Source organism: Drosophila gunungcola (assembly GCF_025200985.1).
Source record: "Drosophila gunungcola strain Sukarami chromosome X unlocalized genomic scaffold, Dgunungcola_SK_2 000050F, whole genome shotgun sequence".
Classification (NCBI taxonomy): Eukaryota; Metazoa; Arthropoda; class Insecta; order Diptera; family Drosophilidae; genus Drosophila; species Drosophila gunungcola.
Window position 1 is genome coordinate 1 of NW_026453194.1, and position 23,620 is coordinate 23,620.

General features: G+C 43.5%; 3 protein-coding genes across 7 annotated transcripts; all 3 read right to left on the minus strand.

The window, feature by feature from the left end:
* Positions 1-3: 3 nt before the first annotated feature.
* LOC128261108 (farnesol dehydrogenase) lies at positions 4-1,516 on the minus strand (the record flags this gene model as incomplete). Its single annotated transcript, XM_052994571.1, has 2 exons — positions 907-1,516; positions 4-19 (listed from the first exon to the last, which is right to left on the minus strand). Coding segments are annotated over exons 1-2 (595 nt in total), but the record flags the coding sequence as incomplete, so codon positions are not given.
* Positions 1,517-7,946: 6,430 nt separating this feature from the next.
* LOC128261054 (protein stoned-B) lies at positions 7,947-17,046 on the minus strand. Its single transcript, XM_052994487.1, is given in 9 exon segments — positions 7,947-10,112; positions 10,839-11,049; positions 11,242-11,423; positions 11,506-11,757; positions 12,292-13,268; positions 13,270-13,598; positions 14,383-15,052; positions 15,116-16,044; positions 16,912-17,046. Coding segments are annotated over 9 exon segments (3,792 nt in total). The 5' UTR covers positions 17,006-17,046; the 3' UTR covers positions 7,947-9,964.
* A 206-nt stretch (positions 17,047-17,252) lies between these two features.
* Positions 17,253-23,295, minus strand: LOC128261055 (protein stoned-A). Of its 5 annotated transcripts, none has more exons than XM_052994492.1 (4): positions 23,169-23,271; positions 21,151-21,182; positions 19,401-20,804; positions 17,253-18,555 (listed from the first exon to the last, which is right to left on the minus strand). In XM_052994492.1, the coding sequence occupies exons 3-4, from the start codon at positions 20,773-20,775 to the stop codon at positions 17,255-17,257; spliced, it is 2,676 nt and encodes an 891-aa protein (XP_052850452.1). In that variant the 5' UTR covers positions 20,776-20,804; positions 21,151-21,182; positions 23,169-23,271; the 3' UTR covers positions 17,253-17,254. The 5 variants fall into 5 exon arrangements, with proteins under 5 accessions (XP_052850452.1, XP_052850451.1, XP_052850450.1 ...); XM_052994491.1 differs by having other exon boundaries at positions 22,959-23,211; XM_052994490.1 differs by having other exon boundaries at positions 21,151-21,214; positions 22,959-23,211.
* Positions 23,296-23,620: the final 325 nt, after the last annotated feature.

Sequence of the window (23,620 nt, forward strand, 5' to 3'; positions counted from 1 at the left end):
CCAGTCCCGGACTAATGCTCTGTGGAATAGTGTGGATTAGTCACAGCCCGTCCACTAACTTTTGTTCCTACTAAAACTATTAATTGCCGCAGCCATAACTTTTCCCCAAAGCTAAAGCCATAAAATCAAACCAAAGAGAGATACCCATTGGAATGATGTAATAAATCGTAAGCTATGAGCGTGACTACCATATACTTGATTTTGAAGTATTGCCGACAGCTTTAATTTAGCAGAACGAAATGTATCTTTGAAAAATCTAAACCTGTCATTAAAATAGATTTTATAGGCGCATAAATATACAAAACATTGTGTAAAGTAAATAAATTTAATCATTTAATTTATTGGTTAAGACTGCAGATAACTATATCCATATATATAAATGATGATTTTATTAAATATTTTATACATTTTTCTAAATTTATAATGCAATGCTTTGTTTTCTATTTCCCATTTCATTAATTAACCAAATGTACAGTTGCAGTCAAAATAATAGTAATGGTGTAATTGTAAGTACTAAAAAAATATACATTAAAGACAAAGGACAATTTGTCTTTAAATTTATTATAATTCTTTTTAATTACCAATAAGCAAGTTTAAGTTGATTTTATAAGAAAATTTGAGAATATGACTACAAGCTCCTTCATCAGCACTTTGCAGTGAAATAAACAGTTTTTAAGTATCTAATCTATTTTAAGAATTGAATTGAAAATTAAAAAAAAAATTTTAGCAGTTTTTTAATTATGAATACCTATTTTAAATAGTTTTCTTTTTATGTTTGACACTTTTAGTTTAACTATTAGTTTCACGAAAATATAAAAACGTTTTCCAAACCATAATTGATATTAGCAATTAAATAAACCTTGACCGCAGCTGTATGTGTAAAAATATATGTGTGGCTGTACCCACCGTGACCTTGACCTGGGTCTTGAAGTCGCGCATCTCCTGGCGGAAGAGCTCGGTGAGGGCGGTGACGGCGTGCTTGGTGGCCGGGTACATGTTGAGCTCCTGCTGGCTCCCCGGCAGCGGGTTGAAGATGTGGTGGCCAACGATGCTGTTGATGAGCACCACATGGCCGGCGGACTGGCGCTGCCGCATGGACTCGAAGGCGCGCTGGGTGCAGTGCACCACGCCCATCACGTTGGTCTGCAGCACCTGCTGCATCGTGTCCAGCGACATGGTCAGCAGCTGTCCGCCGGACAACTTTCCGGCATTGTTGATCAGTATGTCCACGCCGCCCAGTTCCCGCTGCACCTCGTCGAAGGCCTCGTTCACGTCCCCGAGATCCGTGACGTCGCACTGCCGGATGTGCAGCCGCAATCGCTGCTCCTCCTCTGGCAATTCCCGGCGCAGCTGCTCCAAACGCTCCAGGCGACGGGCCAGGGCAACCACCACCACGCCGGCGGAGAGCAGTTTTCGGGCCACTTCCGCCCCGATTCCCGAACTGGAACCTGTGACCACGGCCACGCGATTCTGCCAACGTTCCATGCCGGCGACTCGAGGCCAAATGAAATCTCTAAGCGTCTCCGAGTCGATCAAAAGCTTCGGTTGATCCGTGCCCAGCATCAACTTTGCACACAGTACAAAAAAAGGTACTTAAAAGTGATATATATCTTACACCTTCCAGACAGCAATATGTTGGATAACTTGTAAATACAAAATGCTTCCATAACTTAATACGTACAAAAACCTATTTAATACTTACATACGAATGATCGATTTCAAATAAATTGAAATTCCCAACAAACCGCCATTTTAAAATCGAGTTTTGAGTAACGGACTATTGGATCCAAAAGTTTTATTAGATTTACAGTATTACATGTATTATTTTATTTATTTTATTATATTTTCCAAGTGCATTTACGTAACCGCCTCCAAACCGCAGATTGAAAAGATCCGATTACTTTACAACCATTCAGACCGCAATCGCAGACTTTAAGTTGAAAATTTAGACTGAAGCCGGATCAATAAATTATGCATTTGACAAGAAAATATTTCAGAAAAAATATATTTTCAATATTTTACATTGTACATATTTGAATTTTGATGGAAGCTTCAACTAAACTAAAAGAAACAAGCCGGTAGTAATCATAAATACATTTGCCAACTGATTGGATTATTTATTTGATTATTTACCCGCCTGCCATGGGCGCAATAGTGTGCGATAAATGGGGGCCGTTTTCGATTTTGCCAGTGCCGTAAGTTGTTTGCCCCAGCTTTCCCTTGAATAACTCAATCGAAGTAGCATGAAGAGGAGTCCGTAATGAAATATTGACGGGTCGTATTCGCAAGTTTGTCGCAGCTGCAAGGCGGTGGCGGTCCTACAAAAACAAAACCGAAAAGCAGAGAAGAAAAACAACAAGCTCGACAGCTGCACAAAAGTTTTCCCTTTGAAATATAAATAAAAATCAATTTGAGGCGCACTTTACAGCGCCGAAACTCAAACACGGCGGGGTTTGGAAATAACAAGGGGGGCTGATGTGCCACATACGCAAGCAAATGTCGGCAATAGTTAACTAATGCCGTAGGGGAAAACCTGGCGGGGTCTTCATCTTAGTATGCACTTCAAAAATTGCCATACCTGCCATCAAAACTCATATATTTTACTAAGTCTTGATATTGATTTTATTATTATTATCAGAGATCAGTTAAAAAATAATTAGTTAAATTAGAAAAATATAGTTTTTGATTTTATTTTTAGGAAGTGCAATAAAAACTAGGACTACGGCTATCGGAATTTCAGAAAAAGCTTTCACTTAGGAGTGAGTTAATCAAATAGTACAAATTATCATACTGCATACTTTTAGGCACATGAAAAGGGGTTTTTGAAAACCTATGTATTTACACTATATGATTTTTTTTTGCTGTGCAACGATATTCGGGACTGTGATTTCTTGCGATTCCTGTCCCATGGGCACACGTGCTATTTGCTCACGTGTTTATGGAAATTGAGCAACGTATTTCAAGTATTTGGAGGAGCGTCAGCTCAAAGCGCCGTTTATTTGCCGACTCGAGACTCCAAGCTCGAGACGAGTGAGGGAAAAGGCAAGAAAAATGCGCATGAAAATTTCACTGATTACGTATTTGCCGAGGAGCAGGGAGCAAACAAGCCGAAGTGGATGTGGGTGTAGGTGTGTATGTGGATGTGGGTGTCTCAAACTTTTCGGCAAACAAGGATCTATTAGTCGCATTACACTCGGCAGGATGCGCGGTGAGAAGTCTCCAGTCGGGTGTCTGGAGTGGGTTCTATATCCCCGACATGTGGTTCTGCCAGTGGTCAGAGTTCAATGCCGAGCATGTGCATATGCACGTGCAGATTAGAAAAAGGGACAAAAAAATGATAGGTTTCCTCCGAGTCCGGGCATTGCCACTACAGTGAGCTGTCTGAATTATGCAAATAATCGGTGGAGGCGGACGGAGTAGCACTGTACTCTATGTGGAAGTCCCCTAGGTGTCGAAGATGGGCTTTGACCCACTTTGAGGGTTACACTATTCAGAAGGGCGTTCTTGTATTAGTGTTAAAAGTTAAAAATTAACTTTATTTTAGGCCATAAGTCCAAAAACAGTAAATTACTTTTCACTTGCACACCAATTTAGAACCTTAAAGCTTAAACATACTTTGAATAAAAAATATAAAAATATATAATAAATTAATACATATAATGCTTACAAAGACATATTGGCATAACAAATGTTTCGTATATTATCTTTTTGTTTCTACATTTTTATCCAAACATTTTTTTAAGAATTGTAACTACAGAAATAATTTTTAATTAAAATACGACAAAAGAAAACTCTTCAAGCAAAACTATACCAAATTTAACAAAGTAAGGTTTTTCTTACCGAAATTATTAATTATGTGAAATCACAATATATTTACTTATTTGTATGAATATCATAAAAATTTTTCATTGCAGTTAATGGCACTTTTAACGTAAACAATGCAGTTCCTTCGATTTTATGCGTCAAACTAGTGTACCATTAATGCCATTAGCTGAGGGACAGACAGCAAAACTCTGACAAATCAAACGCCTTTGTCAATAGGGGGGACAGCTGGCAGTTAGCTGATTTGCTTTGGAAACAAAAGGGATCAAAGGAAGGGTAATTGTCCTATGTTTAGGGGAAATCCGAAAATTTTATCAAATTCAGTTCCGAGTGAAAACCGGAACAGGCCTGATTGTCTTTTCAAGATGCCACAGAAACTTGTAGAAAGTTGAGTACAAGTATACAATATATTTAAAATCTATGAGTCCGTTGGATTTATTTCAAAATACGACTGTCACTTTTTACAACACCCTAGGTGCTATTACCGATATAAAAACTGTGCACTTGATGGCTTAAAATTTTAGAAAATAAATTTTATTTGCAGTGATTTTGTTTCTTATATATTTTTTGTTATCAAGCTTGTAGGAATAAGAGGCTCTCTAGTTCGGTCTATTTAAATTCGATTTATTTCCTGATACTTTGATTTCGATTCGCATACGTTTTGCCGCTTTAACAAAGGCGACTGGAACAGCTGCTACTGTTGGAGCTCCTGGACCCGATCCTTGGCTGCTTGTGTCCCTTGTGCTCGTTGTTGTGTCTTCTGCTCCTGTTGCCACTGGCCATAATTCAAATTTGCAGTTTTCTATGCTAATTCGTTTGATATCGCTGGAAAGATGGTGGCGCCCATTTTGGATCTGGCCACAGAAAGTGTGCCGGAAATTTATGCAGCCCCAGCATATGTGGTATGTGTCCCCTTAAAAAAGGGGCATACGCAATTCAAATTTTGAATAAGGAATACGAGCAGTGGTGTGTGGTGTGTGGAGTGTGGAGTGCCGAATTCGAAGGACCAGCAGGCGACAAGTGAAATGTGCATGAAAACACGCGACATTTGCATTTGGCCTGACCCTTGAAGGCGTCGCCAGCTGTTTTCATTATGCCAATTTGTCTTGGCCATCACATTCCATCCCATTCCATCCCATTCCATCCACTCTCGGCATAATTATGTAAGCAGCTGGCGGGGCCCCATTTCCGAGTTCGGCCATTTAAGCTGGTTTATGCCTCCAGTTTTATGGCCAAAACGACTGGCTCTTCCAGGTGAGTGCGTCTGGGGCAACACTTTCCGGCAAACGGCAGCCACTTGGCGTTTTGGCTGTTATGGCCACCTATAAACCGGCCAAAATAGCCGCCAATCCACACAGCCTGCAACAATGTATTGGAGGATGTCCAGGATACAGGATCTTTGCTGCCACGTCTTAGGTGCTAGCCGTATGATTGATTCGATTTTAATGCGTATCGAAATATATATTGTTTTTCTTGGCTAGCTCGGTAATTAGTTGTAGTCAGTAGTCAGCAGTCAGAAGTTGCCAACTGGGGGACCGGATATCCTCTTTCAGTTTCAGTTTATGACGGCTCCTTCCGCAGAAACGATTTGGCCGAGGTCCAGCATTCCGACGAATGCGATTAAAAATGAGTCAACAATGGTGCCGGAAATTCTCTTTTATGCCTGTCCAAGGAATTCTTTGCAACTAAATGTACATATTGAATTATCAGCATTTTACCAAATCTTAATAAAAACTTCTTGCCCAGGTACAAATAATTAAAATATATTATTATTATTTTGTTATCTAAAGTTAAGAAAAAAAAACAAAAAAAAAAATAGGACATTTTTGTTTAGTTATATTTAAGTTAATTTAAAATGTACTTTGAACCATTATAAATGTTATTTAAAATTAAATATAATATTTTAAAATATTCTTAGTATTTTCTTAAGATCTTAATTTTAAGTAACATTGCTTCAGAACTTTTAGCTTAAAAAAATAACCCGATTTCCGGATTCTGTGGAGCTTGGACAGGGGCATTTAATTTGGCCCTTCCTTGGCAGATGCCAGTCAATCGTTTCAATATTATTCAATAACATGCCGACGGGTGTTGTCGCCCTTTCCCAATGGCCAGATGTCAGAATCTCATATTCGTAAACAAGTTGATTTCGGTCCGCAGCTTGTGTCATTTATTCAGCTCATTTATTGATTCACATTCACATTGCGGCCTGGCAGAGGACACGTGTTTGCCTTCAGATATATGCCGGATATAGGAGATATAATAAAGAAGCCAAGACGTGCAGGACCAAAGCTTAAGTGACCATCGCACATGAAGGAAAACTATCATTGAAAATGGATATATTGAAATGAAAATATTTTTGTACATCAAAATATAAGTTTTCGGATGATATACTTTAAGCTACTAACATCTCAAACATACATATATATAATATTAAAACAATATTTTATATTATTATTATATTTTTTATTTTATATTGGAAAGAAACTAAAAAAAAATATACTAATAGCTTTAACATATAAAATACATATGCAATGTAAATGATTTTTTGTATTTCACAATTTTTAATTATTTTAATAGTTTTTTACGGTTAAAACAGAAGTCGGTATTTTCAGTGCATCGAAGTAACTGGCTGTTTCAACTATCAATTTGCTGACAGCGTATTTTCCTCACGTGTCCAGGGGCCGAATCAATCGAGTCGCAAGTAAACTCATTAGGCCGAAGCAGGTGCTAGAAAGTAGGAGAAAATAGTGGGAGACTATGCACCATTTGAATGGCTCAGGCATAGCGCATAGCATATTTATTTGACTGCCACGACCCGGCGACTTGCTTCTTGGAGCTGAAACACTCAAAAACCAGTCACGTCAGCCATCCCCCTTTGGAGATTTCGATTCCCCAAAAAAAAAAGGAGCGAGCTGCCAACACACACAACATAGCGCAAAATTTGAGCATAATATTTTATGAGGGCTTCTTGGCGAAATCTCCGTCCTGCACATGTGTGCACTGATTGCAGCACTTCTAGTCCTGGATTTGGAGCTCCAGACTCCGGACTCCGGATTCCGAGTCCCCCTATTCTGGATCCTGAAACCCGGATCCAAGCCAATGATAAATGGCCCCAACATGCAGCCAGAAACTGCAGTCAGTCGGGGGCTGGTGTATCAAATTATGAAGAAATAATAATAAAATGTTGGAAAAAGACATCCTACAACTGTTGATGATAAATGAAGCCAAGGGCAAGTGCACATTCGGTCACCGAGCTCTGGAATTTCTCCCCTTCGACATAGAAGACATTCTTTTTGGCTTGAATTGCCAAAGCATTAAATACAAAAAAGGCAAGCAAACCAAAAATAAAACTTTCAATTGCAAGAACAATTATTTAAGGTTAGAAGAAAGTCAAATAGTTTAGGCCCTTTATAAATTTTTCAACTAGTTTTAGAAAGGATTTCGAGCCACTCTAATCTACAAATGGGAACTCGGTATGGTTCGTATGTTTTTTAGGAATGAAAGATTACTTAAATAAATTGGTATTTACACCCAAAAAAAAAAAGTGAAAGTTGAGTTTTATATTTTTATATTTGGATAGAGGAGGAGGGAGTAGATGTAGAAATAATAAGCGCATAATGCAAGTTGGTAATATTCTGTAACATTGATGCTTATTATCATTATTTGTAGTTATAAGTAGTAAATCTCAATGTACAATAATTATCGCAAAATTAAACATTGACAAATCGAGGTGGTGATCACGAATTCATAAAGCTAATTCAAGTGGACTTGATTTTCAAAGCTAGGATTAAGAAAACGATGCCCAAACAAAATAAATCTTTTGATATTTGTCAAGGAAAAAATGAAAGAGTGAATTCTTGTGTTGTTTATTAATTGCTTCTCTGACTTCATATTTCCATTATTTTACTTACAATTTACTTGGAGAAGATAAAGTGATGAAGTGTATTTATTATTGATCATAATAACTAGATAAGTTATTTGATTATTTGCAAAACTTTGTATTATTAATGCTTTAAATGAAATGATTATACTTAAATTATAACAGATTGTTTAAATCAATTCTGGAGAAAGTGTTTCCTTAAAAATCCATCCAAACCCTGACCCAGATAAAAACGAGAAGTCAGTTTGCATTGCTTAATATTTGTTGTCTCAATATTTATTTTCTCATTTGACTAGATAATGTTCCATCATAATGCGTTTTTTTTTTTGTTCGGTTCATAATAATTCATTATATTGTATTTAGTTGATCGGTTAATACCATTAGCTTGCGCCGCATATTTGTATAATTTCGACCAGTCCCGACGCAGTATACGTCCTCAGTCCGATTCGGATCGGATCGGATCGGGGGTACATATTGCGGCGGAGCCGTCGATTTTTGTATAATTAATATATAAATATAACATGTGAGAGTGTTTTGTCAACCGATCGGTCTGTTTGCATGGGTTTTCTTCTTTTTTTTTTATTGTACATACAATACATATGTTATAGACGATATATAATATATGTAGAATTAAACGTAGGTAAATAATGTAACATACATAATATATGAATGAAGATTCATTTCTTAGGGATACAATATACACATTCTCTATTATCAATAAATCGTGATTCCATTGAGAGTCGTTCGAAGTGTTTTCGTAGTTGTAGATCTGACATGGTAAGTGTAGTAAAGTGTTGGGTTCTTGGAGTTGGGGGGATGGGAAATCGAACAGAGGCAAACGTTTTGGGAGGTGGTTAAGCTGGGATCATAGAATATATTCATTTAACACGCAATTAACAAATCTATTATTATGCAATCTTGCTAGTAAACTCAATCAATCATTTATCAATCAATACGTATGGCATATAGTTATGAATATCTTTTTTTAGTTTTACGTTAGGTTTTGCTTTTTGTTTTCCTCATATGATTTAAAGTACTTTTTGCTTCAACAAAGATGATTTGCCTATATGGTTTACCTTTACTTTTTAGTTTAGTTTGAATATAATTTCATTTGATTCACAACAATAACATTTGAATATGCATTTCCGTTTAAGTTTTCGTGTTCGCTTGGAGTTTTGAATTCATCTCTAAATTTATCGTTAAATCAATGGTATACATAAAGCTTAAAGTTTATCTGATGGTTATGGATAGTACCAAGTTGCGCTTGCCACATATGCAGACTGGCCAGTGTTGGTTAACTTTATGTAAGCCTGGCAGCTCGCTCCAGGGTTGATTAACGTCACGTAAAGCTAACCGCTCACTCCAGTGTTGATTAACCTTATGTAAAGCTGGCTGCTTGTTCCAGTGTTTGGTTAACATTATGCAAAGCTGGCAGCTCGACCCAGTGTTGGAAAACCCTATGTAAGGCTGGCAGCTCGTTTCAGTATTGGTTACCCTTATGTGCATTTGAGCCTTGGTTCGTAGAACAATGTATGGCGAAATTGCTTTTCATTTCCCTGGCTTACTGCCTACTTCAGATTACATCAGTTTTAGTATATATATATATATATATATATATATGCTTCGTGTGTGTGTTTGTTTTTATGACTTGAGATTATAACCATTATCCCTATGCATATGTATGGGTTTACTGTACGTACGATTCTGGTCTGATATCGATTAACTTTAACGTGACCGTATGGCTACAAGTAACGCAGATAAGTTGATTTTTTAGGCTAGGCTAGGTAATGTCATGTGAATATGGCTGTGGCTATGCGGCTTACAGGATAAAGGATACCTAGGACGCGTTGGCTATCGGTTCCTTCGTTGACGTGTCCACAGATCCATCAGATCCATCAGATCCATTCGTCTCGATCTTCGTTCATTTGTTCATTTGGCTTTTTACACAGTGTTCATCTCATCTATTCGTATCATCGTCTGCCTCGTTATCTTCGCGCTCTTCAGCTGCTGCACTTAACATTATTGTCAACTAATCTTTACCTAACCCGACGCGGTGAACACGCTGCACAAGCTAGAGGGGGAAATTGCGGCAGACGCACACGAAAATATATATGCATATATTAGGGTTCAGATATATCTATGCGTATTGTATAATATGTATATAACAAGAACGATTGGGTAAACCATGCACGAGGAATATCTACAGAAAGCCGCCGTTTTTCAAATCATTTGGGGGACTCCCAAGTCCAATCCCAATCCAACTTAGTTGGAGTCCGTGTCCGAATCGCTGGGCGGAACCGGCGAGGCCGTCACCTTGGCGGCCGCCGTGCTTGGAGGTTCCTCGCGAATGGGACGCGTTGCCGCCAGATACGCGTTCGTGGACTCGCCGTGCGTGGTCTCGATGCCAACCCTGAAAGGCAAGAGATTTGCGGTCAGTAGGTGTACTCTATTCACTGACTTTATCGAATTTCAGTTTAGATAGTAAAGAAATCACTTAGCTAACTTAAGCTTTGGCTAATGCTTAACCGGAATTTAAAGTGTGTGTTAAGATAATCAAGACATGACAGAATAAATGCTAAATCTAACTTAAGTTAAAGGTTAACCGGAAGTTTAAGTGTATGTTCGTTGTTTATTTAAAAAATGTATAAAGCTTTTAAGGTCATTAGGTCAATTTAACAAGAAAACATAGTATTTTTATATACTGCCAAACAAATTGAGTAAGCCTTATAAATATTTTTTTTGTTGTTTTCTCTTATTTTATTTATAGTAAAAATAATTGCGAATGATATGCATTCAAAACATTGTCCTGACCAAATAATGAATAGGAAAATATTGGCTTTAAAATAAAAAACAATCAAATCGCTAAGATCAAAATAACATTATTTAATAACATTTTTTTCAATATTTCCTTTTACAATCTCTTCCATTTAATACTTACTATTTTTTGAAACAAATGAGTGTCAATAGTAAAATAATATATTACTAAAATTGCATCAAAGCAAAATCTCTTATAGCCCATAAAGTGACTTAGATAGCTAGCTAACTAATTTCTAACAACAAAGAATAAAATACTTCTATGGTTAAGCTGGTTTCACCATATCAATTGAATGATTGAGACTGATTGGGAGCTACTTACTTGTACTCGTGCCGTGCCAAGTAGCGGACGTACTTCTCCGGCGGCTCATCGGCATCCGAATCCTGGACACTCACGGAGCGCACGGTGGTATGCGAGACCTGCGTGGCGGGCATAGTGAACTCCACGAAGGCGTATGGCGCCAGTTCGCTGGGGATCTGGTCGTACGAAGTGAGGGCCATGCGACAGACCAGCTGGTGTGTGGTATAGGCACCTAGCCAGAAGGAAACGGAACGGAAAGGCCAAGGTTATTATACGGAGTACCCATTTAATTGAAATTGGTTAGGCCCTGATTTTATATTTCTGCCCAAAGAGGTTACTTCCCAACCCAACCCGACTAGCAATACAAACTTGGTATACATGAAATTGATTTACAATGATAGACATCTAAAATATGTATACTCACCCTGACCCTCTTTCGGCAAACGAGGACATCGCCACACTATGGCCCGATGATGATGCTCGTACTTGGCCTGTCCGGAGGTGACCTCGATCAGTGACTCCTGCAGCGTGTCCACGGCGCCCAGGATGCGCTCGATGCCCTTGATCTTGCCCGTTCGCCGATGTGCCGACTTCACGGAACCATATCTGCTCCAGCCCCAGGGGAAAGAAATGTTATTAGATGAAGTAAGAAGTAAGCCAGATATTAATCATCGCCAGAGATGCCCACCTGAAGTGCTTCTCCACGCGGAACAGGTAGATCCAGCACTCGGGAATGGGGAAGCGCACCGAGACATCCTCGCAGGGGATCTGGCCCAGCTTGCGGGAGGTGAACCCGGGCACCAGGATGTCGGCCCGCAGCTCCACCTTGTTGCCGGTGACGCACCAGGTGGCCTTCAGCTGCAGCGGAAGTTCGCGATTCTTGGGCGGACGCACACGGAAGCGCAGCAGTTCAATGTAGTTGGCATCGGGCGGTTGGAATCTGGAGGGGAATGTCAATAGTTATGGTTTAATATGAGTTGTAGAAGACCCATTCATCATATTTTGTGATTTTAATTGTATAACTACGCGCTCTTTTTGCCAAGTTTATTAGTTGATCATTTGCCCAGCTATTCATTTGCTTAGATGTTCATTTGCTCAACGGTTCATTAGCTTAGCTGTTCATTTGCTAGGCTGTTCATTTGCTTAGCTGTTCATTTGTTCAGCTGTTCATTTGCTTAGATGTTCATTTGCTCAACTGTTCATTAACTTAGATGTTCATTTGCTCAACTGTTCATTAGCTTAGCTGTTCATTTGCTAGGCTGTTCATTTGCTTAGCTGTTCATTTGCTCAGCTGTTCATTTGCTTAGCTGTTCATTTGCTCTTTTTGACTTGCATACTTGTTCTTATGTTTATTTATGCAGTTACGCTCTTACTTAGATTTTATTTTCAAGTATTGGTTCATTTATATTTGTTTTTTGTGTTGTAAATAGAATTGATTACTCTACACTCTAATGCCAATCTACATAGCACTTACTTGATGGTGCGCGTTCTCTCATATTCCTGCTGATTGACCACGCTGTGGAACTCGACGGCCTCCAGCCGAATCCACTCCTCGGTGGCCACCGGGATGATGTCGTGCCGGCCGACGACCTCCTTCCCCTGCCGCCACATATCGTTAACGCCCAGCTCGATGGTGGGCATGCCGGTGAGGAAGGCGAGGAAGAAGAGTCGCACCCGGGCAATCTGCTTGAGGATCTTGCCCTCGAAGTCCTGCTCCACAGTGATCTCATCCACGGCGGTCACCTGGACCTCCTCCATCTTGTAGGTGAGTGCCCGCTCGCGCAGGGCTGGCAGCTTGAACAGTGCCTCCTCGATGCACACGGAGAACTGCTTCATGTCCTCGTAGTTCATCGATCCGATCTTGAAGAGCTGCGACGACTGCGGCGCATGCTCCACGGGCAGGCCCAGCTTCTTCAGGTCGCTGCCGAACTCCTTGACGCCCTCGTAGTCGCCGGCGATGGCGTATTGTGCGAACTTGGTCAGCTTGTTGGTGATCCGCTCCGCTTTGGTCACCTGGCCGGGCCGCACGCCGGGTCGCTCCTTGTAGAAGATATACTGCAGCTTCATCGTGAATATCTTGCCGAACTGGTCGTACTGCTGGGCCCCGATCTCCGACACGGAGTACGATGGCTGCAGGGGCAGCTCCTGGAAGGGTTGCTTGTCGCCGGCCTGGTTGAGCAGCTGCACCACCGGCACATCGTTCTGCACCACCAGGCGCACGAAGATCTTCTTCCAGAAGCGCTGACCGGTGATCTTCTTCTTGTTGGGCTGGCGCAACTGCATCTCCCAGCCGGGTCCCATGTAGTGCAGTCGCGGGAACTCCTCCAGCGGCTGTGACACATCCTCGTCGTACAGCGGTGTCTGCGGCGTGTCCTGTGAGTCGGAGCGCTTCATGGCGGTGCCATCGTTGCCATCGCTTCCAGTGGCTGCCGTTGGGCCCGGAGCCGGAAAAACCGCTCACATCCTCGAAGGGATTCACCGTGGCGGCCGGCGGTGATGCACTTTGTGACTGTGCCTGCGACTGCGACTGCGACTGTGCCATCCGTGCCGGCGGCGGTGGTGGCGCCAGCTGGGGAGCCACACCGCCAGTGCCCTCCGCCTTGGGCCGGATGACCACGCTGAACTCCTTGTCCACCGACTCCACGGAATCGGCGCGTGCCGGCGCCTGCATGGCGTAGAACTCGTCGTCCTCGTTCCCAAATCCGTCGTCCGCCGCCGAGTTGGTGTCGCCAAAGGCATTCGCCGAGATCGTGGCCGATCCGAAAGCACTGTCACCCCAAGCTGTAAAATGGAACACCTCGGTTATCGCCAATACACAAATAAACTTCTAAAGTCATTATATTAAATACTATACATATTTTAAGTTGCATGGCCTAACATTAAAATTATTTAATTAAAGCGAAAATATGGGATGGGTTCTATTTATTTTAAATATATTTAAGTGGTTTCAATATAAATTCAATACTTTAAATATTAAAATCTATTTTGAAAGTGGACCATTTAAATATAAAAAAAATAAATAACATTTTCATACTTAAAAAACGAAGAACCGCAATGAATGAAAACCAAAGCGAAACATTTAAATCGAGTATTATAGTATATACTTAGATATTTTACGTTTTTTTTCAATGTAAGTTAAATTGATTAGACTAAAAAGACATACTATACAGAAGAGTTTTTTTACTTTTATTATAATAATAATTATTTTGAACGTAAACAAAATGGGGTTTAATGAAGTCTAATATTGTTTTAGTTTTTTTATGGAAGTTGAAAACACTTATGGATAGACCTACAGTCTAAATGATTATTTAACAATCTAATAAAATAACCAAAACCTGCTCTTCCATTTCAAATAAAATTATTTGTAATATCTGATTAACTTAAAAATTCAAATTTTATAAAAATATTTGTATATGATATTTTTCCCCATTTAATTTATAGTATTAGCGTCACGAAAAAATTGTTAAAATAAGCATTATAAATATTTTTTTGATAGCTATTTCCTTAAGCTGAAAAACTGTGCATACATTTTCGGATTTCCGAATCGCCTGCCCAAAAAACTCACCATCTCCGCCCGTGGGCGTTATGGCACCGGATCCCCCGAAGCCGTCCAGGATGCTGATGTTGTCCTTCTTCACCGAGTCGAACTTGGCCGAGAAGGCATCGAATTCGTCCGGCTCGGCGGCAAAGATGTTGGCCGCATAGCTGGGCGGCTCCACCCTTTCCGGCTGTGTTTCCGGTTCCGGTTCCGGATCGTCCACGGCAAAGATGTTGGCCACCACCACGGGAGCGAAGGCGGGCTCCTGCTCCTCTTCCTCGGGACTGGCGAAGGGATTGGCGGACAATTGGCCGCTGGCCAGACCACTGGTGGCCACCGGAAAGTCCAGTCCGGTGTCCATTTGCTCCGGTTCCGGCTCCGGCTCTGGTTCGTCCTCGGCCAGGACGACCTGAGCGGTGGACACCAGTGATTCCGTTGGCGGACTGTGATCGGAGATGGGTGGATCGGCTTCCGGTTGCGGTTCCGATTCCGGTTCGATTTGTGGCTCCGGCTCTGGTTCCGGATCTTTCTCTGGCTCCGGCTTGACCTCCGGCTCATCCTCGTCGTCGGAGCGGGGCAGATCCTCCACCGTGGTGATCTCGATGTCCGGCGTGGGCGCCCTCTGCCTGCTGGCCGTTTCCGGCGGGGCAGCCATGTGGTTGTTGGCCGCCGCCTGTCGCTCCAATCCAGTGGCCGCCTGCGGTTGGGAGGTTATGTCATGGGTGCTCTCGTCCGGTCGTATCAGCAGGGATGTAAATACCGGCTCATCCCGCGAGTTGCTGCCCTCTCCGTCTCCATGGCGCTCCTCCTGTCCTCCATCCTCCGGCTTCGTCTCGGGCAGATCGTCATGCAAGAGATCCGGTTTGGGTGCTGGCGGTGCTTGGGGCTGCTCGAAGAGACTCAGTATGTCCTCCTTGGACTTGGGTGGCGGTGGCTTGGGCGGCCTGCTTGCCGTGGTGCCGAACATGTCCAGCAGGTCATCCTCCGCGGCTGGAGGAGCCGCAGCCACTGCCGACACCGGTGGCGGTGGTCTTTGGGGCGCCGCCACCTGCCCGGGGGGCGTGGGACGTGGCGGAGCGGGGCGTGGCGGTGGTGGGCGTGGCGGCTGCTTTGCCGGCGTGGCGGGCAACGGAGCTGCCGCCTGTATGTTCGGCACTGCCGTCGGCACCGCAAACGGATTGTCCATGGGCACAACACCTACACCAGAACCAGCGCCAGTGCCCATCAGATCCACCACTCCGCTGGAACCGCTGTCCACCGACACGTCCAGCAGGTCGGCCAATCCCGAGTCGGGAGTGGGACTGGGCGAGTGAAGATCCCGCATCGATACCGGACTGGGGGATCGGGTCGCCGGGATGCGACCCAACAGCTCCGAACTGGTCTCCTCCAGTTGACTGGACACCGTGCTAATCAGATCCTGGGTGCTCTGAGGCGGCGCCTGGGGGCGTGGCGGGGGCGGGTGTGCGTGTGCGTGCTGTTGCGGTGGCCTCTTGCCACCCTCGATGTCCTCCTCCTCGGCGGCCGACTTCAGGCTCAGCGCATCGTCCTCCGCCTCGATGGTGGTACCGAAGAAACTCATCGCCGGATCGAGATCATTGTCACGGGCTGCCTCCGCCTCCGACTCCAGCGGTTCCGGCTCCGCTTCGAGATCATCGCCACCGAAGGCAAAGGGATTGGAGGCACCAGTGGCTAAACGGAAAGATGGGGAAATGTTATTGATTGGCAACAAGAAAGGAGGCAAATTGCATATTCTCAACACAAAAAAATAATAAAAGTGGAATTTTAGTTTTAATAAGTGGGTCTTGAAAATAAACTACAGTCAGTATTGAAGTATAAGTAATAGTTGAATACTAAAAATATAATTCCTACACTAAACGTAGTAAGTCCAAATGTTTTGTACTCAATTTAAATATTTTCCCTTCATATTTTCATCTATTGCGGCTTTTAGTTATTTTAAATATAAAAATATTTAAATTTTTTAAAGATTGTTTAAATAACTATTTTTGGAATTGATTTTAATATCTTATATTTGGATTAAATAAAATGCATTTAAATTAAATAGGAACTATTTGAAATCCATATTTTCAACATTAATGAAGGGGGTATTCTGGTCTAGAAATTTACAAAATCCATTTTTTGTTTAATATGATGGAAGTTTAGACTTTTAAAAGTACGATCCTAAAAGGACTTTTCGAAATTTTAATTATTTTCGGAGACGTGGAGTCCGAGCCATTTGAATCGTTTCCTAATATTTAAATGCGTTTTTCTCGAAACTATTTTAAATCTATCAAACTTCACTTGTCTACTAAAAAACAAAAAAAAAAAAATTGGAAAGTTTAGTGTTAATATAATATTGATTCAATACTTATCTATACCGAAGAGTTTAAAACTGAAGTTTAAGCCTTTATTTTAAAATCACCTAAGTGTTATGTCGATATTCAGAAATTTGTAAAAATATCTTATTCAGAAATTTGTATACAATTATATATACTGTAACAAATATTTAGGGACTATTTTTGTTTGGGTATACAAAAAATAAGTTGCATTGCCACATACCTGCTCCAAAGGGATTATCCGTACTAGATTCCGGTTCCGATTGCATGAGAAACGGATTGGCGGCCATGTCGCAGCCATCCAGGTCGTCGTCCATCAAAAGGGATTCGCCATGATGTCGGCCTTTGCTTTTTCGAATTCGATTTGTTTTTAGTTCTAGAGTCTAGAGTGTAGAGTCTAGAGTGTAGAGTCTAGAGTCTAGAGTCCAGAGTGTAGAGTTTAGATTGTAAAATCTAGAGTGTGGAATGTAGAGTCTAGAGTCTAGGGTCTAGAGTGTAGAGTCTAGAGTGTAGAGTGTAGAGTCTAGATTGTATATTGTAGAGTCTAGAGTGCAGAGTCAATGGGCTTAGCGCTCGATCAGCTCGCTCTCGAGCAGCTTGATCTCCGTTTCGCCTGGCGCTAGATTCTCGGCAATGGAGGTGTCGAACGGGTCGATCTCGATGTCCTGGACCGGCAGCGCCGGTCTGGAGTGCGTCGAGGGCGTGAGGACCTTGTCGCCCAGGCCCAGCTCCTGGGCGTCGCTCTGGACGTCTAGGACGTCGGTCGTGAACGCCGCAGTCCTTGTCTCCGGCAGCAGTTCGTCCTCCAAGAGCTTCAGCTCGGTCTGTCCCGGCCGCAGATTCGCCGCTATGGAGGTGTCGAAGGGATCGATGTCCTCCTCGGAGTCGCCGCCGCAGTTGGTTAGCCGCTTTCGCTCCTGGGCTGGTGTGAGTACCTTGATGTTGATGTTCTCCTCGACGGCCAGCAGCACCTCGGCTGGAACCGGAGTGGGTGGCGCCCTGGGGTCGAAGTCCGGGTCGGAGAGACTGTGCCGCAGTGTGGCCGGCTGCGAGATTAGGTCCTTCTCGATGTGCTTCAACTCGATGGCGCTGAGCTTCGCTTCGGGCACGTAGGACGTGTCAAAGGGATCGGCGTCCTCGGCCTCGCGCTCTCGCTCCTGCAGAGGATTACCGGATGGGGCGTAGTACGGCGTCAGCGGCTTCTTGTTGGCCCCCAGCTCGTTACCCGCTCCCAGGAGATCCGGTGCCGGCACCAGAAAGCCCACACTCTTGGCCTGGATGTTCAGGCTCAGCGAGGACTTGCGTCTGGCGGCGTCGAAGTCCGGCTGTATTTGGTCTACTACTTTCACCTGCGTCGGCTGCTCGTTGACTGCCTGATCCGCTCGTGGATCGAAGTCTGGGTCACTCAGGGAGTGCTTAAGTCCTCCTCCACTGATGCTAGTGGAATCCTCGTTTAACAGCTCGCGCTCCAAGAAGCGCAGCTCCGTGGCCTTGGGCTGCACCAAAGCCGATACGGCCGAGGTGTCGAAGGGATCGAAGTCCTCCGGCTCCTGGTCGACACTCAAAGTGGGCGCCAAGGGCGCGGGCACCACCTGGCTGAGATCGGTGGCACTGCCGGCGAGAAGATCGCGCGTCGGGGCCGCTAGCGAGGATGTGCCAGTGGGCAGTGACTCCTCCTCGGCCCGCGGATCGAAGTCGTCGTCCTCCTCGAGTACGGTGGTCTTCTTGATCACCTGCTCCGCGTAGTTGGTGTTGAAGGGGTCGTCGTCGGGATTCTCCTCCTCGTCGTCCGAAACGTAGATGGCGCCGGGCACGATGTGGGGTCCTGTGGGCGGACGGACTGGTGGCGGTGGACGCTTGGGTTTACCTGGCGATAAGAAGACAATTTGGTTTGGGTTGATAGATTAGCTTATGACTTATAAAGGCAATCAAATTATTGGTTGTGCTTATTTTAAGAAAGGCTGAGCTTAGTGCTTTTCAAATCACTTTTAAAGGTGCCTGAAAGTATGCAAGAATATATTTAGGGTCCGTAAGTCCGATGAATTCGCTACGAACAACCACTTTCAAATTTTTCACTGCCTACTTTTAAGCACCTTTGTGAGTATTTTTTAAACTCTAGTGAAATTGGTGGCAAAACAAGGTGAGAAAAAACAGTACATATTGCCGAAATCCACCCTAATGCCCACCATCTAGTTAGAACGATAACTAATCAAAATAGTTATACTAAAGCAATCGAAATATTTGGAATGAAACAGATTTTTGTTAACATGTTTGGTGGTATCGATTATATACAGTTTTCAATTTAATCATGTTTTTGTCATTAAATTGAATTTATGTAAATATTTAGATATTGTGCCACATAAATCGCTATGGTTTTGAAATCACTTAAATTGGTATCTAAAAGTATGCAATAAAAATAGAAAGTTGTCGTTTGTGAGGAATTCATGGGCTTCACCGATAGTAAATATATTGTTGCATACTTTTATATACCTTTATAATTAATTTCAAAGCACTGCTGATTTCTGTAGACTCTTTCAACACTTTTGTTAGCTTTACAACTTATAAATTCAGGTTTTTGAGCGGCCTTCAAAGTACTCGAGTCTTTGGAGATTACTGGAACACACCAGATTTCAATAAAACCCGCCACAATAGAACCATTTCGAAATGGAAATTCACTTTCATGAGGCCTTTCTTCGCAGAGGGACTTCTCACCTGTATCCGGTTCCGGTTCCGCTTCAAATTCGGCCCAGCTTCCTTCGCCGAATGCTTCCGTTGGCAGTTCCGCGGCGGGCAGAACCACCTGGCTAACGATGGTGACCTCCTCCCGTTTGGTCAGCGACTCGGCGGCTAGTTCAGCGAACTCGTCGTCCTCCTCGTCCTTTAAGGCATCGAACTCGGCGAGGTCTGGGTTAAGGAGCTGATTGTCCGGATCCCGATCCCGATCCGGATCCGCCTCCTCCTCGTCCTCCTCGTCGAGGGGCTGCTTGTGCTTGATCAAGTGCAAGTGCAGCGAGACACTGAGATCGATGGGGGCCGATGACTCGGGCAGTTCCTCGTCAAGATCGTCGAGCAGATTGTGCTGCGGCTCGGCGTTAGCGGCGGCGGCCGCTAGAAGATCCGCCTCCGGATCGGCTAACTCAACGCTCTCGCTGAGCAAAAGATTCTGGATGCCCTTGCGCAACTTGCGCTTGGGATTGGCGAGGGCGACGGCGTGCTCGCGATCGACACGACCCGATAGAACCTCGACGGCGGCGCCGAGACTCACGAGCTTCTTGTTACCCTTGCCCTTGGAGCGGTCGGCCCCGACAATGACCTTCTCGGCGTAGGCGGTGTCGAAGGGATCGGGTCCGTCGTCGGCTAATACGGGCGAGTCCGGGACGACGGCTAATTGCAGCTCTCCGCTGGTGATCGCCTCGATGTAGTCGGTGGCAAAGATGTCATCGGCCTCGTAATCGTTGGCCTCCTCCTCCGACTCGGACAGGTGGACAACGGCCTCCGCTAGCTTATCGCGCTGCGCTTCGATTTGGCCCAGACGCTGGCGCTCCTGCTCCTCTCGCTCCTGTTCGCGTCGAGCGGCCTCCTCCTCCTCCTGCTTCTTCTTCTCGGCGGCCGAGGGCAGGCGCTGGTAGAAGGACTCCTTCTTGATGCGATCGAGCTCGTCCTGGGTCTTGTGTAGAATACTATCGACACCGGAGGTGAGTGCCTTGAACTTGGCCCACTCCTCGTCACCACCGCCTTGACTCTGCTCGCCGGCCTGTTGCTGGCCCTTCTGATGTTGGGTGGCTAACCCTGTGGCCTGTTGGTGAAATCCCGCTCCCGATCCCGCTCCTGCTGACGATCCCGCTCCTGCTGACGATCCCGCTACCGTTCCCGCTGACGATCCCGAATGGCAGGCTGGGGGCTCGTGGTGGGCCTCAACGTCTGATGCCGCTCCGTCGGATTCGCCGGCGTCCGATTTGGTGGCCGCCGCCTCCTGTTTGGCCTTTAGGTCGCGCTTGTACTGCTCGAGCTCCTCCTCGGTGAAGAGCTCCTGGTCCTTTTTCGACTTCTTCTTTTTCTTTTTTAGGCCCTTTGGTAGCTTAAGCATTATCTAATTGCGGAGACATCGAGATCGGTCTGCAAATAGGTCGAGAAACTCACTCACTCCGGATCGAACGAAACGATATGCTGTCGAACTGGAGATGAAGAAGGTAGTGGTGGTGGTGGTGGTCTTGTTGGTGGACGAGGACGAGGACGAGGACGAGGACGTGCAGGTACGGCTACGTAGGATTCAGTTTGGTTCTAGTTTTGGATGGGGTCTTGGAACTGCGGGTGGGAGGAGCAGACGGGGGAGGATTATGTAAGCTATGCTATATGCACGTCTCTCTCTCTTCAAAATCGAACCGGTATCTAAGCTGGGGTATCTAAAATCTGATGGTATTATGGGTAATAAAACGAAACTACGGCTTGCCCGCCCACTCACCGCCGCCTTTGTGGATGTTCCAGTCGTTATTGCTTAAGAAATTGAAAGGAAACAAAAGAAAACCCTAAGAAAAGTCCAGCAAAAACCTCGATTGTAGGGAAAAATTTGATACATATGTATATATATGTATATGTATGTATGTGTGTAAAGCGCTCAATTGTGTACCTACACGTGAACTTGCCGAATTGCCAGAGCTTTTCCACCACACCACACACCACACACCACCGAAAGAAAAACGCAACAACAACAACAGTTGAGTCAGTCAAAGCTCAGAGACCCACGCACACACACACAACTCACACACACACACACACAACAACACACACATACAGACACTAAGCACGCCAGTCGGAAAAGTTTTGCAGCCCGAAAAAGTAGGCAACACATTCAGTGGCCATTTATGTATTAAATATTTTCAGATTGTTTGTTTATACTTCTGGCAATACATTACGATTGGCCGGTAAACTTTTTAGTTTGGCATAATCTCATTTATAACTAAAGCGTCTACTACTAACTCTTTGATTAAGGCTTTGTAATCCTTGCATTGACTTCTCCACATTTATTTCATAAAATAATGGTGTTTCCTAGGCGTATACGCATTTTCTTTCGAACAGATGAGTTAAAATATATATATATTTCCTTTTTTTTCGTTATAGAAGTTGTAAGAAAACTATTTTATGAGGAATTCCTTTTGAAACAGACCATAAGAGGCAAATATCATTGAAGAAATAACTTTATTTACAAGTCTTCTGAGAAACGTTCTTGTAAATTGGTTTTATTTTGAAAGTTTACAAAATAGTCAGACATTGGATGGGTGTCAACGCCTACGTCTCTATTGGCAACCGAGACTTAAATAGTCCCTTCTTAATTAAAAAAGGTTTAGTGATAGGACATTAAAGTGCACATTTTGTTTAACTAAGAACAATTCATTTTATAGAAGTTACTTTATATTCAATTTCAGGTCATACCTTTTAGAGAACCAGGAAATATAGTTGCTCAGATAACTGTCTTATGTGTGATGTGCGAAAGTTCTTAGATTGAGGAGAAGGTCTTTAGATTTGTGTTGACGCACTTTCGAAAGCTTGAATAGCTTTAATTTTCACACACAAGTCACTTGGCACATTGCCCAAGTAAAAGTTATTTGATCTTGATATTGAAAGCGTTTGATTGGTTTTTTCGCCAGCGTATATATATACATATATATAAATATGTTTATATATGTACATATATATGTATAGAGAGAGGAGATTTACAATTTTTCCTTTCGGCTTCTTTATCGTTTTCGAATCGTAATCGAAATCGAAACGGATGTAATGTACATATGTTCCAAAAGGCGAAGAAAATAGAAAGACGAATGCAGCTATTGCTCTCTCTCTCTCTTTCTTCTATCTGAAAATGGGGGGCAGTAGTAACCTTCTTCTTCTTCTTATTCTTCTACATCTTTTTTGTTTCTCTTTCTACTTCCTCTTTCTTTTGCTTCCAAATTTGTGTTGTTGGGAAAAATCGATGATTCAGAGACGCACTTTTCAGGCAAGTGCGAGCAAGACAACGGATTCGTGGAAGTGAGATAGCACCCACGCACACCACATCACGCACGCAGGCACACACACACACACACACACGCGCGCACACACACACACGCGCTTACATACAAATGTACAAATATAGAAATATGTATGTATGTACAAATATTGGGCCCCAAAAAATGTATTTTTCGTAAGCCTGATTTAAGCACTTTGAAAAAATTGTAAGTTTGCTGACTTTTCCCCAGTATTTTCCTGGTGGCATGTGGAAATTATGCAACTTACGTCTCACTCTTAAGCACACTTTTATCTCAACGGAGAACCCGATTCGTACGAGGAAAATAAAACACCGTTTCACTCGGTTTTTTTCTCCTTTCTTTTAAGACCCAATATTCTCGCAAAACAAATGTAAATTAGCAAAGAGCAAACGCTTTTGGGGTTTGGTTTTAGCGGATTTCTTGGTATTTTCGTTTCGATTCGCTTCGGGGGCTTTACCTCTGATTTGAACTATCGGGAAATCTAGCACAGAATGAATAAAATGTCGTGAATTCCAAACGAAGTGCTTTTCGCAGGCAGCGACGCCGGCAGAGGTTGTGGCAGCGCCAACGGTATGTCCTGCAAAAGCTTTAGAAAAGCTTTCATAAAGCACTGTCCTTTAAGGAAGTTTTCCTACCACAGTTGGATTTTTGCTATCCGTATCCTTCAGGACTCTTTTTTTTTGCTGCTCCAAAAGCTCCGAAGCACTAACAAAGAGAGATTGAGAGTGAGAGTAAGAGTAAGAGTAAGATAGAGAGGGAGAGGGAGGAGAAAAGAGAGCTGTCATATACGTCACCGATAATTTGACACTTGACATTTGAGCTTGATTTTGGCCGCGCATGCGCATCCCTGGTTAGCCAGCCCTGAAAGCAAAAAGGGTTACAATTGGAATTTGGCTGGAACGCGAGTAA

What these genes read in the sequence shown, in the direction of transcription:
- LOC128261055 (XM_052994489.1), bottom strand. Translation starts at nt 20,775, where the DNA reads ATGCTTAAGCTACCAAAGGGCCTAAAAAAGAAAAAGAAGAAGTCGAAA. An exon ending in GGAACCGGAACCGGATACAG is followed by an intron (nt 18,556 to 19,400) that starts GTGAGAAGTCCC and finishes TCTTATCGCCAG; the next exon opens with GTAAACCCAAGCGTCCACCG.